The sequence below is a fragment of the Aythya ferina genome (assembly GCF_964211825.1).
Source record: "Aythya ferina genome assembly, chromosome: 1".
NCBI classification, from domain to species: Eukaryota; Metazoa; Chordata; class Aves; order Anseriformes; family Anatidae; genus Aythya; species Aythya ferina.
The window spans coordinates 87244208-87261851 of NC_140296.1; the positions used below are offsets into that span (position 1 = coordinate 87244208).

At 37.2% G+C, this 17644-nt stretch overlaps 1 protein-coding gene across 12 annotated transcripts in view; it reads right to left on the minus strand.

The window, feature by feature from the left end:
- Positions 1-17644, minus strand: part of DMD (dystrophin) — a 1246037-nt gene that overhangs the window by 844275 nt on the left and 384118 nt on the right. For all 12 annotated transcript variants that reach the window (XM_084515490.1, XM_084515483.1, XM_084515486.1 and 9 more), the window contains exon 7: positions 9621-9739. In XM_084515490.1, coding sequence (XP_084371616.1) covers positions 9621-9739 — 119 coding nt within the window. The remainder of the gene's footprint in view (positions 1-9620; positions 9740-17644) is intronic.

Sequence of the window (17644 nt, forward strand, 5' to 3'; positions counted from 1 at the left end):
ACAGGCAGTCTGCCTATTAAGCCTTATCAATGAACAGCATTGCTATAAGCTATGAAATACACAAATGTATGATCAGATGCCTGAATTATACTATCACTAAAAATTCATGGTGACTATGATGAAGACCTACAAATATGAAGAATCCTATTCTGTTTATTATACTAATATTACCCCTAGTCTTGTCTATAAAATGTTTTACTATAAAATATTTTATCCATAAAATGTTTGCTGTTAAGATTCTTCATATATTTTTAGCTCATTTTACTTTTCAGTGGTTTTATGCATTTGGACTTAGCAAGACATCCACAGAAACACATACACACTTAGAATTTACATCATTTGTGTTACTGTGAGCTTATCAAAATATTTAGTCAGCTATTAACAGGGCAATAAAACAAGCACATAGTACCCAAGTTACTGTTTAGCCATGAACTTTCTTCATTTTTTATCTTTATTCTTGCTAAATGTATTTAGTAGAAGTATTTATACACACACATCAGATACAAGTGCATATGTGGACAAAACTTTAGGATATATTCTATACGAAACATGTCCTAGAGAAAAATCTATTTCTTCCAACTATAAAACCTATGTTTATTTTGTCCCTCCCATTCTGATTTTGTTTTTCCACACAGCATATCCATTTACCTGTCAAACCTGACAACGCTCTCATATCTACATTTTAAGTACCCTTCCTCCTCACTGATGTTGTTCTCTTCATGCAACCTACATAATCTCCTAAAGTTCATTGTTTCCTTTGAACTTTAGCTCTCCACAGCTTCCAGCAACTACAGAATCAGTGGTTGCTCCTGTCTTAACTAAGAAGAGAAAATTCAGACCAAAGAAATATTAAATTTTAAACCTTTATTTATTTATTTATAACCACAGAAACAAACCTCACCCTTTGACAGAAGGTCCTATTACCCTATTTCTGTTTAATGTATGGTAAACCACTTATTAACTACTATTTTATGCAATCTCCAAGGCTGGAAAAAAATCTTTGCAGGGGAGAAAACACCGAAGTTCTGGATAACAAATTTTGTTAATGCTTTTCCTACCACGTCTCTGTGACAGAATCCCAGTTTTCCATGCTTTTAAGAGGAAAGCATTACTGTAAGTCCTGAAGATGACACGTGAGCTTTTATGTGACATATATGGTGAGGTCATAGATTAAACATTCTTACTCACTGAACACACCTGAAGCAGAGCAACAACAGGACATACAGGGTTGGAGAGGAAAACAACAGGGGGAAGGATATCCTTGTGGGTCCCTTCTAACTCAGAGTATTTTATGATCACTTGACCCATTTCAGCTGAGAAATATACTCAGCTGAGTCAATTTTGCAATGTCAAGATTACTCAGCAGTGTATTGTCAGCTTCAAGGCATTTTCCATTAGCATGTGCTCTGGGCTTCATTGAAATATGGATCTAACATTACCAATGGCAAGGCAACAGAGGTTTGTGGCCCTTCAGAAGAAGGGCAGAACACCTCACATAGTCAAATGTGCAAGCAGATGCATGCTCTGTTAAGATCTTCATTCTTATCTGATATATTATTTAACAAATTAAATTATATTTTGATATTTAATTAGTTAATTAAATGATCAAATGTAAACATTTCAGAATATAAGACTTCAGAAATACAGTGATCATTGACTTGACAACTACCTACAAAAACAACAGCAATGCAAAATTACTAGAGTGCTCTTTATAATTCAAATTCAGCATTTCAAGTGACATTATAATCTCTAAACCCACTGAGACAGAAAAATCTTGTAATTTGTTTTATAATGGATGTATTCCCACCAAATTAAATCCTAGTCATTTTATGTTTTCTCACTTGTAAGAGGAAGTGCCTGCTTTTTCTTTGAATCTCTTAATGAAATAGCCTTCTAATCATTTATTACCATTAAAACCTGTAAAAGTTACTGTTTGTCATTTAGTGTCTGGATAATTAATCTGCTTCCATGTTGATGAGGTAGTAATAAATCTATTCATAACTGTGGAAGAGAAAATAGTTTTAGATGAAGTAACTTTTGTTTTTTTTTTTTTTGCTATTTCTATTCCCTTGAGACTGAAGAAAAAGCTAGACTTTAAACATAACACAGAAGAACTGCAGTTTAATTTGGGGGGAAATTATTTCAAAGAGAGTAGTAAAATATTACAACATGGAAATGGATAAAATGAGCAATCAAATTAAAATCCTAATCTGTATTACAAATTCATTCAGATAAAAATCTACCTGTTTCTCTGCTCAGCCCAATGAATAGTGTACTATTCTTTTTGAAGGTATTCCCATTGTCCCTCCTCCTGCTGTTGTTCAGAGCTGTGCTAAGAACCAAAGACAAAGTATGTTGACATACCCATCTGAAATGATGACATATCCAGCTGAAATTTGTACCGACAAATGGTAAAGCAGTAGTTAGAAGGCTGTGCTTCCGCTTGTTGTATTTCAATGCTGTAACAATGTTAATGCAATTCCATTGTCTTCAGTTCCAGTAGAAAGAATGCTTAGAGTTCAGAAAAATTTGTATGCCAGAAAACGAATGAGTTAAAGAAATTTAACAATTTTTCTTGCCTTTTTTTTTTTTAAAGGAGAATCTTAAGGCAAATAAAAACAGCATAGAGAGAACATATGATTAGTTTTTAATTACTTTTTAAGGGATTTTTTTTTTTTATCATTTTCTTGTTTTAAAGCTACAAAGGTACATCTTTGTTTTTGTTAGCTACAAAAAGCTAACAATTGCTCACCGACTCATTTGATACAAAATACAGTTTTGGAAGCCAGTGGCTACCAAAGTGGATGTCAAAAACATCCACTAATCATACATTACAGTGAAACAGTCAAAATGCACAGCTGCAGAATATCTCAGACCAGGTGACAGTACTCACAAAACATGAATTATATACTTATATGAACTATCAAAGCCATTGTATCTATTTACACTGCATTTTGTTACTTTTGAAATAGAAGCAAAAGCTACTCAGAAATTAGGTATTCATAATTGATGACATTATTAATGCAAATTTGTCTGACCCCCATTACGTAGCTCTTACAGAGTGGTTCAACTACTGACAGAATGTTGAATATTCAGACAAGCAAACAAAAAGAGTTCTCAAAAACCATCCGCTGTCACTACAGATAAGGATAGAATGCATCATAAATGTCATTGACCATATTATAGTCTATTTTGAATATATAAAAATAACATAACCATTAATGCTGCAATGTGATAAATCATTAGATTTGCAATAGGAGAGAAGCCCACTGCCGATCTACATTTATTTTTCTAAATAGCTGTGTAACAGGACACCAGACACTATGAGAGCTCATTAACTGAAAGTTTACTTCTAGTAACAAGCCAGTGGAATTATTTTAACAGGTAGCTCCTCACCTAAACCACTCCAAATATTTATGGGTAAAGTCCTGTAACTTCTTTATTATTGTGAATCCTATAGACTTTCTTCTTAATTAACCAAAATTATTCCAGGATTTCAGAACCAGAAGGAGCCTGAAGAGAACAATCCTTTTTATTTTATTTTCATAAGGCATTTATGCAATCAAAGTAATGATTTCCAAGTTCTACTCAGCATTTTCCTTGACTATCCTCAGAAGCAGGATATGAAACATAGCTACTGTGAACTGCCTTCTCCTCCTCCCCCCCCCCCCTCATTTTTAAACATACACTGACAGCATCCTAGCAAAATCATTTATAAATTTTAGGGCATGATAGAAAACAAGTATCTTCTCATGTTCCCTTGACACTAGCCATGTCAGGAAGACGAACAAGAAAACACTATTACTGCCGTATACAACTACTGGGTACAGACAGGGTTAATTACTCAATGAACTACAATGCTGACGGGATTTTTTCCCTCCCTCTTCTCTGTGCTACGGGTATGGTTGAGATACAGAAATATGCAAAACCAAGATCAAACAAAAAAGTTATCAAATGGAAAACTGTCTGAGTCTCATTATCACTTAATAATGGTGCCAAAAACTCATGTCATCAGCGCAAATTAAGGAAAAATATGGCAAATGTGACTAAGATAGATTAAATGAGGTTTTTATCAGGCTACACGGTAAAGCATAAGAAACTGGATAATTACTTCACCTAAAAAGAACAGCAGAAATGCCATTATATAACTTCAGAGTCTACTTACTACTGGGCTAGCACAAACAAGTACAAGACTCAGAAAAATGACAGCAGGCACAAGTTCATTAAAGAATCACTTGTTTATTGCTAGGAGGGAACACACAGACACTTCGTCTCCTGTGGCTCTGCCATTGCTACCGTACTTCTACTACTCAGCTGTTGTAAGGGGAAAGAGGACACAGTTCCAATGTATTCCCAGGTTCAGTGTCAGAGGGAGCATTCCATATTGTCGCACAAAGATTCCTCTGATGCTAGGTCATGCGTGTTTTATCCCAAAGCACACCTTGCTACACAAGGATTAACAAGATTGTCACAGAAAATTGCTACCATACAACAAACACAGGGTTCCAGGAAGACTTGTTTCTCCAGCACTGCAAGTATAGCAAAGGATCTTTGACACTGTACTATCAAACTTACATTTTCTCTTCATTTTCTCTACAGTATGATACTGTCTGTGCCTCAAAGCCAGGCATCTTTTTGAAGATCACTACACCATTGTTCAAATCTTTAATTACCATGATAAATGAGGAGAAACTAGAACACATTATAGCACACAGTATCAAAAGAACCACTGCAAACATTTCATAGCAAAATTGATGGGATATTAAACCGAATATTTGCCTTAACTTTCTAGGTATTTGCTTGACTATCAAGGTTACATGATGTGTTTACTGGTTTTACCCAGCCGGGCAGCTGAGTTCCACTCTCAACCACTCTCTCCTTCTCCCTCCTCAAAGGGAAAGGGGGAGAAAATATGAAAGGGCTCACAGGCTGAAATAAAGACAGAGACATCACTCAACAATTATCTTCATGGGCAAAATAGACACAGCATAGGTAGATTAATATAATTTACTGCCTATTACTTACAAGATAGAGCAGAGAGAAACTAAAAGCAAACTAAAAACGCTTTCCCCCTCCAACCACCCTCTCCAACCTCCTCCCACCAAGCAGTGCAGGGGAACAGGGGAGTGGAGGCTGCGGTTAGTCCCTGATGCTTCATCTCCACTGCTTCTTCATGGTCCCTCCCTGCCCCTGCTCCACGTGGGGTCCCTCCCACGGGATGCTGTCCTTCCCCAACTGAGCCTGCGGGGGCTGCCCACTGGCAGTAGCTTTTCAAGCACTGCTCCCACACAGCTCCATCCCACGGGGTCCATCCATCCCCCAGGAGCAAACTGCTCCAGCACGGGTCCCCCACGGGTGGGCAGCAGCTCCCCCCAGAACCCCTGCTCCTGCGTGGGCTCCTCTCCACGGGCTGCAGCTCCAGCCCAGGGCCTGCTCCTGCGGGGGCTCTCCACGGGCCACAGCCTCCTCCAGGCCACATCCACCTGCTCCATGTGAGCTACTCTTTGGGCTGCAGCGTGGAGATCTGCTCCATGTGGGACCCATGGGCTGCAGGGGCACAGCCTGCTCCACCAGGGGCCTCTCCACAGGCCACAAGGGAGCTTCTGCTGTGTGCCTGGAGCACCTCCTGCCCTCCTGCTGCACTGACCTGGTCTGCAAGGCTGCTTCTCTCACATATTCTCACCCCTCTCTCCCAGCTGCTGTTGTTAGTGTTTTTTCCCTTCCTTAAATCTCCCAGAGGCCCAACCAGCGTCATTCCCTGGCTTGGCTCTGGCCAGTGGTGGGTCCCTTTTGGAGCTGGCTGGAGCTGTCCCTGGTCTGTTACAGGGCAGCTGCTGGGCTCTGCTCACAGAGACCACCCCTACAGCCCCCTGCTACCGAAACCTTTACACATAAACCCTATATATGTGCCAGAAGGAACAACTATTGAAGTTCAGAGGTAAAAATTCAGTATACAGCCAATGATGTGTAATTACTACATGCTATTGACCATAACACAAATTGTTGCTGTCTATTTGTCCTAATTGGTACTTGGGGTATTTAAAAAGATGCTTATGAGAAAGAAGAGTTCCCCTCTGACAGGGCTAACACCAGACCTATTCTCTACTTCATATCTAAGATTTTGTAAAAAGACAAACATATATTAAATTATATTTCAAAGTAGTTTCACTTACCCTTTCTGCTAACACAGACTTAAAAAAATATTTGATGTGAACAGAAGAAACAATTATATTCAAGTCTTTCTTCATTCCTGGGGCATCTGAAAATGCCTTCTGCAAGCCTATGCAAACTCCAAAACACACAAAAGCACAGGACTTGGAATACTAAGCTTTTTTGTTAACCTCAAGGACTGGAGACTATTCCCCTACAGGGAATCCCCCCCAGCCCAGCACACCCAAATAAAGGATGCACTACAACATAACAGTGTTACTTGAGAAGAGGTACACTGGACAGACAGTAGCCTTTAGTGTAGTTTCTGGTTTTCATGTATAAACTTCAGAAAAATGTTCCTCCAAAACCGCAATACAGAGAAGACAATCATACACAGCCAGTTAACTGCTAACTCCAGGTACTGGTAGTTAGACATAAAAAATAGATTAATTTTAACAGCTTGATCAAAGCTGTTGAAAATTCTTTTTAGTCATATAGTCATATTGTAGTTGCTGCTTTAAAAGACATTACATATAAATAAAATACATATTACTACTGTAGAATCCTTCAACCTTCCAGCTTTGTCATTCAAACCTGATCAGAAATCACTATTCTAAAATGACCTGATGTTGGCGATACTTGTTGCACGGTATTTTGAGTTGAAAAACATATGACTGAATGCCCACAAATACACATTTTGAGCAACCAAAAAGAAACAACTTTCCTGTAGAGGGGTCACAGAAAGCATTACCAAGATTTTGAACTTCTTAGCTACATAATCATAAATGTCTTACAACTAAAGGTCACTGTGAGTTATGTAGGTATACTTTGCCTAGGAAGTTCAATTTGCAAAAACATTACTCCTTTCAAATCCTGACAACTGCTAGAATCCAAGTGTTCATTAACTCTTTTCTGAACAACAGTTTCTACCAACCAGTAGTTTTTCCCATCCCCGTTTCCCCCCACCCCTTTTTGTCTTTCCTCACTACAGGTGAACACCAGATACACATATAAGCTTGCTTATGTTTCACTCACTGAAAAGATTCAGTCAAGAAGAAAGAGTTGACTTTTCCACAGCTTTTTCATGACTGAAGAGGAAGAAAACCTGTCTGCTACACTTTTCCACATGCCATTTAAACATCAGAAGAAAAAACAACAACCCATCAACACTGAGAGTTAAAGTATCTTCAAATTTTTTGCTCTGCAATTGGGTCAGCATTCTCATCAATTCTGTCTGAAGAGAAAGGGAAAAGACTAGAATAAAGCTCCTAACAAATTATCTTATTCTTGCAGATAAGTTTGTTTGCCTTTATCCTAAGATAGAGGCACTGACTGTATGTTTCCCTTCAGTTCTTACTTACAGCGGCTGAACTTTCTTAAGCCACCACCAACATTAACAAGTCTTTCAGCAGTTGGCTAAACAACTGCATATATCCTTGACAAAAGCAGAATAAAATGTCTAATCTACAGTGATTTTTGTATCTGGAAAACAAACTATTAATAAAGTTAATAAATAGATAAATAATAAAAACAAAGCTAAAACTGCTTTGCAGTTTTTATTCAGCTAACAGAGAATAGAGCGTTACACAATATGCTGTTAAGAGACATTTGAGTATCTAATTAAGAGAGGTGATATACATGCAAAGCAAAGTTGCAGAAACAGTATGCTAAAACCTGCAAACAAGATTCTCCACTTCCTGATACATCACTAATTCAGTTTTTCAGTCTAGAAAGAAATTTGATTTTTAGATCTGGATCTAAATATTGCTGAATGAAATTGTTACAGTTGCACAAATTCTTAATGTGTCTTCAAATAGGAACAGAATTAACTGCTCTTTTTCAAAAGCTTGCAGGTTGTTCTTTATTATCATTATTAATTTATTTTTATTAGTATTTGGAGAGAACTAAAAACATAGGTGGCAAGCACCACAACTTACAGCACTGAATAGCAAATAATTACAGCAGACATTTGGAAAACCACCAGTGTTTAAGAGTTTTTCAGTTGTTGGCTAAACAACTTCAACTATCTTTGCCAAAAGCAGAATAAAATGTCTAATTAAAAATGATTTTTGCATCCAGAAAATAACTTATTCATTTAACTATTTTAAGATGAAAGTTCAACCCGTTACTTGGTTGTATCTGTTCTGTTGTGCAACCATGCTTTCCATTCCAATCTCATCCAGAGTTTACAAGCTGCATCTCATAAGGGGAACTATTTGGCTGCAAACAAGACAGACACTCAGGAGGTACCCACAGTCTTCATCGATGCGGTGGCAAGTCCTTCTTATTACTGACTTTCAAGCCTTCCTAGCTGCTCCAATTGTGAGAGCTACTTCAGATGTTCCTCTGAGTGCAAAGATACCGCCTCATAGTGCAAGATACCACCGTCATAAATTAATCCCCTCTAACAAGGTTGTGTTGTTTGTTTTCCCTGCATAAGCAATCTTTTTTCCTGTATTTTCCTCCTACATAAAGTACACAAAGTTATTAGGTCAATTAGACAAACTCTATTGTGTTTAAACATAAGAAGACTCGATGCTAGGTTTTAGGCTGATTTTTACGTCAGAAACTTCTGTTTCATTCCATCAGAAATTCACTATGAAGTGAGCCAGTGATAACTAATGCCACAAACATTAAAAAATATATTTACTAGTGGCCTAATAGACAAATTGTGGGAAATTGCATAAAAATGCAATGGATCACAGTGTGGAAAAAGATGTTGTATATATACATATATATGAGCATTAAAAAAAAAAGAAATACAATGGCTGTTCAAAATTGCCTTAAAGAGTGTTTTAGAAATGTTTGCTGAGGGTAATTATTTAGTCTCTCAGCAATAAAGAAAGGACATAGAATAGATAGAAATAAACAAGATCACGTGAAAAATTAGGCCTCTTTCAAACAAGACTGTATAAGGAAGCACAGAAGAGAGGACTTCCTAAGTCATTCTTTATTGAGTTAAACAGTCTCATTAGGATCAGTGGTGAAAAATACCGCAAGTCTAGGATAACGATGATACTCAGCAAAAAGTTACATCTACAATCAAGTGCTAAACTGAATTAACATAAAATAGCTGTATTTTAAGATACAATTAGCTACAGTTTGAATCTCCATTTTGGATACATATATTGAAAGCTGATTTGAAAATTTGACCTTTCCAGAAGATATGAACTCCATGTTCTAATTCTTTAAACAGAAATCAGCTTCTTTTCAAGATATCTTGATACCCATGTGTACACCTTAAAACTCTGGACCCAAACTTCCGAATGAGAAAGATTGCTCTTGAGTACACAGGGAGTGTTGATGCTATTTCAATACAGAGAAAAATTAACAAAATATAAACAAAGGATTTGTCTTTGGTTTATGAATTATCTTGCTAGACATTAAACTTTTGCGCAAAGTACAGCTACAACCAATTGAATGGAAAAACTGATTTTCAACCTACAGAAAATAATGTAATTTGTACTAACCTTCAGGATCAAGGAGTTTCTCTATGCCCAGGTGTTGCCTGGCTATGTTAAATGCATGGTCTAATCGTTGCACAGGTGACTGCTGAGAAGCAACAGCATTCCAATCAAACAGGTCGGGTCTAAAGCAAAAACAAGAAGAACAATCAGTTTCTTCTTTTTTGGTGTTAGACTATATAATTCTACTGCTATCCATCAGTGTCAGCTACTTCTTTTTAGTTTTCTTAATGAAAGAACTTGTTCAGTCAGTGCTGGAACTAACAAAGCTTGGTTTCGATTGGATTTATACCCTATACTCATCCATATCCATCACCACCACATTAACCACATTTCTTATCCCCCACTAAATCCCACTAGCCTATAAATTAATTCCCCCAAACCAGTTGTTTCCACCCATAGTGCTCTGGTCCTGTCACTCCCCTAATACCTGTCACAGGCTTGCTCACTTTCTTCCAGTCCCAAACAGCGCACAGGTAAGAAGAATCACATGCTGTGGCTGTGCACACTAAAATTAGCTCACGGCAAGCCAAGCAGGACAGGTAATTGCTGTATTTATTTTGCAGCCTTCCTCCTCTCTCCAGCCACCATTTTTTCCACTAAAGGTTTAATAATGTTATTGCTGCTGATATTAACAGGTCTCTGCTATATCTGATTGAAATGGGCCAACAGGTTCAATATCTCACAACATGGGAACATAGGCAGCATAACTGCACAGGACACTTTTCATATCAAAACCTTTAGAAAAACACATACTTTTTAGATGAGTACAGAACTGTACTCCAATCATGGGTTTCAGCTGATATAAGCAAAAGCCCCACAGCACAAATTAAATGTGCTTACAGGAAAAGACATAACAAACAAAATTAAATTACAGCTCAGATACATAATCTGATCCCTTGTATTACCAGTTGCACTGTTTGCAATATAAATAATGTTAATACACTATGATCTTTGGTATTTCATCTGAGACTCATCCATTAGGAGATCAGAATTTTTTATCAGGCATTTGGGAAGAACAAGTTTAATCAGGTGTTCAATAATTGATGTGCATATAATATGAAGAAAAACAACTATACTATTTGTGATTTTGACACAATGTTCTAAAACAGAAATCATTTACACATATAATTTTATCTACAGATATATCAAGTATGATCTAAACAATTTGCAATGCTGCAATTAGCTGTGACAGATTTACTTACATTTTTATTGATTTCAAAAGTTCATTTTAAACAGTGTCTCCCACAGTTATAATATATGGCTAAAATGTTCACTACATCATGCTGTAATAACTTCAAGAGAGCAAAGGAAAAATGCTATATATGTATTAGTAATTTCCCAGTTATGTACCCTTGCTGTCCAATTTCTTCTGAGAGTGACTTAAAGAGTAACAACTAAGTTGTTATGAACTATTTTGCTTCTCTACGCAGAAGTTTACAAACATTAATTAAGAATAAAAGTATCGCCATTAATTTATCCTTCCAACATGCAAAAAGACTTTAAAATGTTAAATTTGCCTGGAAACAGGAGGGTGATGGAAAAGGAATCTTAAGAGGTTGTTATCTAGTCATGGTTGTAGTAAGTCTGTGAGATCAGAATGGTTTGTATACTAAAATACAGGTCTTTCCAAAGCACAGCTTACGTCTACACAATTTCTTGCATCCTGTTGGTACTGGATCTGGCTGGGATGGGGTTAACATTCTACATAGCAGCTCATATTGTGCTGTGTTTTGGATCTGTGGTTGAAATGTTGAGAACACACTCAGTTTTTGGCTATTGCTGAACAGCACTGACACAGCATTAAGGCTTTCCCTTCAATTTCATCCTCCTCAGCATCTCTCTTTTACTACAAATAGCAAAAATTTGAATTGAGACGTAACTGTAAGATTAGCAAAGGATCTTTAATAAACCATTGGCAGGTGTCTTATGTATTTTCTTAATATAGTAAACATAAAATACAAAGAAGGTGGCAAACATTCCACATCAACTCAGAAGTATATAACCTTCTACAGCAACTCAGATCTCAGAGCATCAACTTAATTAAAAATAATAACAATAATATAATTGAAAATGCTCTCCCTATTCCAACAGCAATTTAATTCAGCAGATATTCCCTTTGTTAAAAGAATACCTCACTATACACACTTCAGTGGTCCCATCACTAGAACATAAGCATTATAATAGCAGCTTGAAATGTCAGCTTCTCGGTAAAAAGTCTCTAGATGTTTTACTGTGTACACTTACAGGGCAATACTGTCAAATATGACTGCGGGAGATATTACAGGCTAGAAGATTACGAATTGTGGCAAATGGCAAATAGCTCTTAAAAATCCATGAAAAAAACATTGAAACTGAGTTTTAGTAGCTATTAATGGCTTCCAAAAGAGTTTAAATATAGGAGCAAGCAGGTGTGAAAAAGTACAGAAAAGAAATCAAATGGAATACTGATTCTAAGCCTTCACTTGTTCTCTCTGTATTGTTCAAGTTGTAGAAAGGGAGAGCAAATCCGTTCTTACATCTGCAGCTTGGTTCATGTCTGACAGGGAGTAAATCAAAGCTGACATACTTAGCAAACATTCACTCCTCTCCCCAGAAACATACAGGCATATAAATGTTTAAAATATAAGTCAGAAAGAACTAGAACATGTTGAACTCCAGCTAGCCACCAGCTGATCAACTAAAACATCACAGACCTTGCTTATGACAAGACTATGGACAGCATACATTGAAATTATTAAAAAAAGTTACAACAGGAATTATATATGCATATACATATGATATATTAATTACGGAATCACAGAATGCTTTGGATTGGGAGGGACCTTAAAGATCATCTAGTTCCAACCTCCCTGCCATGGGGGTGGGGGGATACACGACATACTTCCTACTAAATCAGGTTGCCCAAAGCCCCATCCAACCTGGTCTTGAACACCTCCAGGGACGGGGCATCCACAGCTTCTCTGGGTGACCTGTTCCAGAGTGCCTCACCACTCTCATCATCAAAAATTTCTTCCTTATACCCAATCTAAAACTACCCTTTAGGTTAAAAACTGTTACTCCATCACTACAGACCCTAGTGAGAAGTCCTTCTCCATCTTTCTTATAAGCCCCCTTTATGTACTGAAAGGCTGCACTAAACTTTTCTAGAGCCATTCCAACACAGCTCTGTTTGTAGCTGCAGACCCTAGTAGTAAAACATAATTTTAAGAAGCATCTTCAAAGTTTGCTCTAATTACTCCTCAGAGACTGCTTCCTAAATCTTTGTCAAAAAATGGAAAGCTAAGTTTTCATGAGTACAGTGAAGAAAGAACTACTCACTGTATTTAGGGGTCAATTTCTTTACTTAGTATAGACACGTTAGTAACAGTACTCACTTAAATTTGTAACACATATTTCTATCTCTACATAAAGAATAAGGTTTGCTAAATCACAGGCCCCTACAGAAAAACAACAATAAGATTATGAAATCAGTAAGATTTATAAAAGGAAGAATTTGAAAGAAAGAAAGTAAAACATTTTGAAGATACTTTTACATCACAGGCTCATACAATAATTGTGTTTTCATTTGTTTAGCATTTCTTCAGTATCACAAGTCTTTAAATCAGTAGACTCTCAGTAGACTTTGTAACTTACATATCTTTATCTAAAATATAATTACAAAGAAATGTATGTTGAATAGGCTATTTCCTTAGACTGTCTTTACATCTAACAAAGGTTCTAATACTATTACAACTGGGCTACAATAAAGTCATTTAACAAAAAAGCAACTTAGCGATCTAATTCACAAAGAAGTGTATGCAGAAAGGAAATACGTTCATATCATAAAAGCTACTACATCCTTTTTAAGGATTGTTTTTATGTTGTTCTTACTTTATACACACAATAAAACCTCACAAATATCTCCAGTACTCTTACAGTTATAATAAAACAGGATCCAGTAGCAGGTAACCTAGTGATTTGTTAAAAGTATTTTCATACCTCTTCACACCATTACTTTTACACCCATATTTCCCTCAATTTACTGAAAACAAGCTTTTGCTTCTATCAATTCTTTTTAAGTCCATTTTCCTTCTCTCCTCCTCAATCTGTCATCCTGAAGCAGAAACAGCTGTGGTGAAGCACGGATTTCTAAGGCAGTCACCTGGCCTAAGTTCAAGCATTTTAAAGAAGCAAGGAGGAAGCTAATGAATGTCACTTACTCCTAATTCAAAACCCTGATTAAAGGGTGAGAAAGGCAAAAGGAAAGAAAAAAAAAAAAAAAAAATCTCTGATACCTATCTGGAGGAAGAAAGATTACAAGAATTAAATGGGGAAAGCTCCTGTGATCTAGAGCCTGAAATAGGGTCAGTGTCAACTGTAGAACGACTGACTTCTCCTCCTTACCAAAACGTTTTGTTTTCCTTATATTCCTGGTGCTACTTAGCAGCTGCTGCTTTGTTTAATCAATAAAGTGCATTACATTCCACTCATGGAATCATATCCTAAGTTTATATTCTGAAAATTTGCACCTTGGACTCAATGATATACCACTGTAGCTTTGTCAAGCAATCTGTGCCCCACTGCTTCTCAAACTTGATATTAAAAACAATTGCTATAGACTGTAAATGTCCAAAAAGACAAAGTGATTATATAAATGGGAATATTCACTCCAAATAACCTCTTAAAAAATGACCAGAGAAAAGGCATTAGAAATATCTGATCAGAATAAAATGTCAGCCATAAACAAGAGAAGGGAGGGGGGGGGGATAAAAGACTATGAGAGAGAAAGCTTCCTACTGAGAATATTGCTCTCAGTGTATTATATGTACTTAGTTCTTCATGCTTGTCTCTTACTTACTTTTAATCCCTCCATGAATGCACTGTGAATATCCATTCAGATACAAATTCCACTACTCTGAAGGTCTTTAAAAAAAAGACACACACACACACACACACACACAAAAAAGCCAACTACTCCTCACTGAAAACATTAGATAAGAGAAATGAAAATATCACCAATTACTGGGTAGGAATTGGAATTGTTTTATTAAGACATGCAATTATTTTGTTATTATCAATCATCAAAGTAAAAGGAAGCATACTAGATTACATCAGTGGTTCATGCAAAATTGGTATCCCCTCCAGATTAGTATCCTAATCTTTCCTTCCATATCCTTCCATTAATCCTTCCATATCTCAGTATTTTAAGGTATTCCTGAGTTGGAGGCTTTGTGCTTGTGCACACTTTGTTATGGGAATTCAACAAGGCTGCCTTAAAGTGTTTGTTTTGTTTTGTTTCCTCCATTCTTGAGCTTTTTGCACCTGAATCATGAATAAAGATGACTTAGCACTATCTAGGATGTTTTTGGAGGGCAGATACCTAATATGTAGTTGTGGTAGAAAAAGAAGACAGACCAACGTATAACAACCTTCCAATGTGACTGTTCCTTGACTCCAACTATGGTGAATATAATTGTTTTCCATATTGAAGTGTCTGTTCTCAAATGTTTCACACAATCACTTACCCTGAACACTTTACGTTGAAACAGATAAATACTATGTAGCATCTCAAGTGAATCTTAGAAAAGCATGCAAACATTATGTAAGAGAGGCTGTGGTAGCTTTTTTTTTTTTTTTTTTTCTCTTTTCAAAGACTAGATGGACACAGAAAATATAGTTAGTAATACCACCAGAGTGTGATAATGTCAAAACCAAGATCACAGAATCACAGAATCACAGAATTTCTAGGTTGGAAGAGACCTCAAGATCATCAAGTCCAACCTCTGACCTAACACTAACAGTCCCCACTAAACCATATCCCTAAGTTCTACATCTAAACGTCTTTTGAAGACCTCCAGGGATGGTGACTCCACCACTTCCCTGGGCAGCCTGTTCCAATGCCTAACAACCCTTTCGGTAAAGAAGTTCTTCCTAAGATCCAGCCTAAAACGCCCCTGGCGCAACTTAAGCCCATTCCCCCTCGTCCTGTCACCAGGCACGTGGGAGAACAGACCAACCCCCACCTCGCTACAGCCTCCCTTGAGGTACCTGTAGAGAGCGATAAGGTCGCCCCTGAGCCTTCTTTTCTCCAGGCTGAACAAGCCCAGCTCGCTCAGCTGCTCCTCGTAGGACTTGTTCTCCAGGCCCCTCACCAGCTTCGTTGCCCTTCTCTGGACCCGCTCAAGCACCTCGATGTCCTTCTTGTAGCGAGGGGCCCAAAACTGAACACAGTACTCGAGATGCGGCCTCACCAGAGCTGAGTACAGGGGGACAAGATATGTAAATCTATCTCCCATTTTTATCTACTCAATTGCTTTCCTTCTGATATTCTGCTGCTTTCCCCACAGCACTCAGAAGGAGCAGTCCACAGATGAAGATGGTGCAACGAAAATATAGCAGAGGCTGTAAATTGAGGCTGAACCATGGAAGGTGTTGAAGAATAAATCAAAGATACAAAAAATGCTGTAAACATAATATAGTTTATACTGTTATTTATTTTGCAGTTTAAATGTATTTCATGAAAAATATTTGCAATTATCTGTTGTGAACTGCAAAAAGTTGAGTTTGAAAAACATTTATTTCTAACAGTCAATTTGGGAGCAATGCTAATGTTGGCATAAAAACCAGGCACGTGGTACCAGGTCCACCGTGAGTTCATTAACATACCAGACTTCCAAATTATGGTTAGCCTTTTTTTCTGACTATTTCTACTTCCGTTCCTAACAGCACCTAAATGTGATGAAGACTGCACACAGCCTAAGGGTCAACATGGAAGCCTTATGGCTTTCTTCTGGCTAAACAAGAAACACCTAAAGTCAAGGCTAAACCTCAAAGACTTCAGTGTCAAAAGCAGAATCTATTATTTGCAGTAAAGACTATTTTTGACAACTAAATCATGAAAACCTGTACAGTTCCAGGAACTAAGGACATATAGTTTAAATCCGGTGTTTTGTTGTTGTTGTTGTTGTTGTTGTTGTGTTTTTGTTTGTTTGTTGGTTGGTTGGTTTTTTCACAAATGGATTTTATATGTGAATTAGATTACGTCCTAAGTAACCATAAAGAAAACTGACAGTTGGAGTGAACCTTGTTTTTCTTCAAGATGCCATTCCAATACAAAAATTGCCCAGAGAACAATGTGAAAAAGTACAATAACGAAGGGGGAAAAAAGGCAATAGGAAAAAGTGAACGAATGAAATGCAAACGAATAAACTGAGATGAACACAGGGAAAATAAGAAAACATCTGGAAAAAAAAAATGAAGAGAAAGGAGTAAGATGGGAGAACTGCAGAAACAACAAAATCAAATGGAAGACAGAGGAGATTAAATAGAAAATGTTTTGTGTTCAGATGGCTTTTCATACTATGTATGTAAACACAAAATATTAATAAAGCATAGTCTGTGTGAGACACTGTGTTTCATGTAACCTGGTGCTGATCACCTTTTGTTGGGTTTGCATTTAAATTCTCTACTTTAGGCATGAAGCCAAGACACTCTGACACCAAAGTAGGTGCCTGCATTTAAATGACTAAAGTAAGTGGCAGGGTTTCTTACAGAAGGCTTTTTATTCTTATAGGATAGAGGTAGGTGCTCCTGAACACTCCAAATGTTTTAGTGCACCTATGTTATTGATTGCATCTTGAATCTTGAAGGCCAATTCAGCGCTCCCGCATACTGAACATGAAGTGTGAAGTCATTGAAAATCAATATAGAGGACGCACTAAGCACAGAGGTTCTTCTGAAAAATGACTGACTCAGGGCTTCAGAGAACATTAGGTCTTCCTCTGAGACTTCTGCACAATAACTTAGTGATTCAAGCCCAGGAGAATACAAGTAGTGCACCCTGCAGTCTTGGAGACTTACCTCAGGAATTTGACTGTATGCTTGCTGTTTCCTAGATAATTGCACAAACTACTAGGAAGGAGACAAAACTTTAGCGGGGTAATTCTTTTTCACTTCCACTCAAGACAGGCTTACTGTGCAGAATGTTATGAAAGATTTATAACAGCAAACACAAAATGAGTTTGAAGAGTATAAATTATAATAAGCAG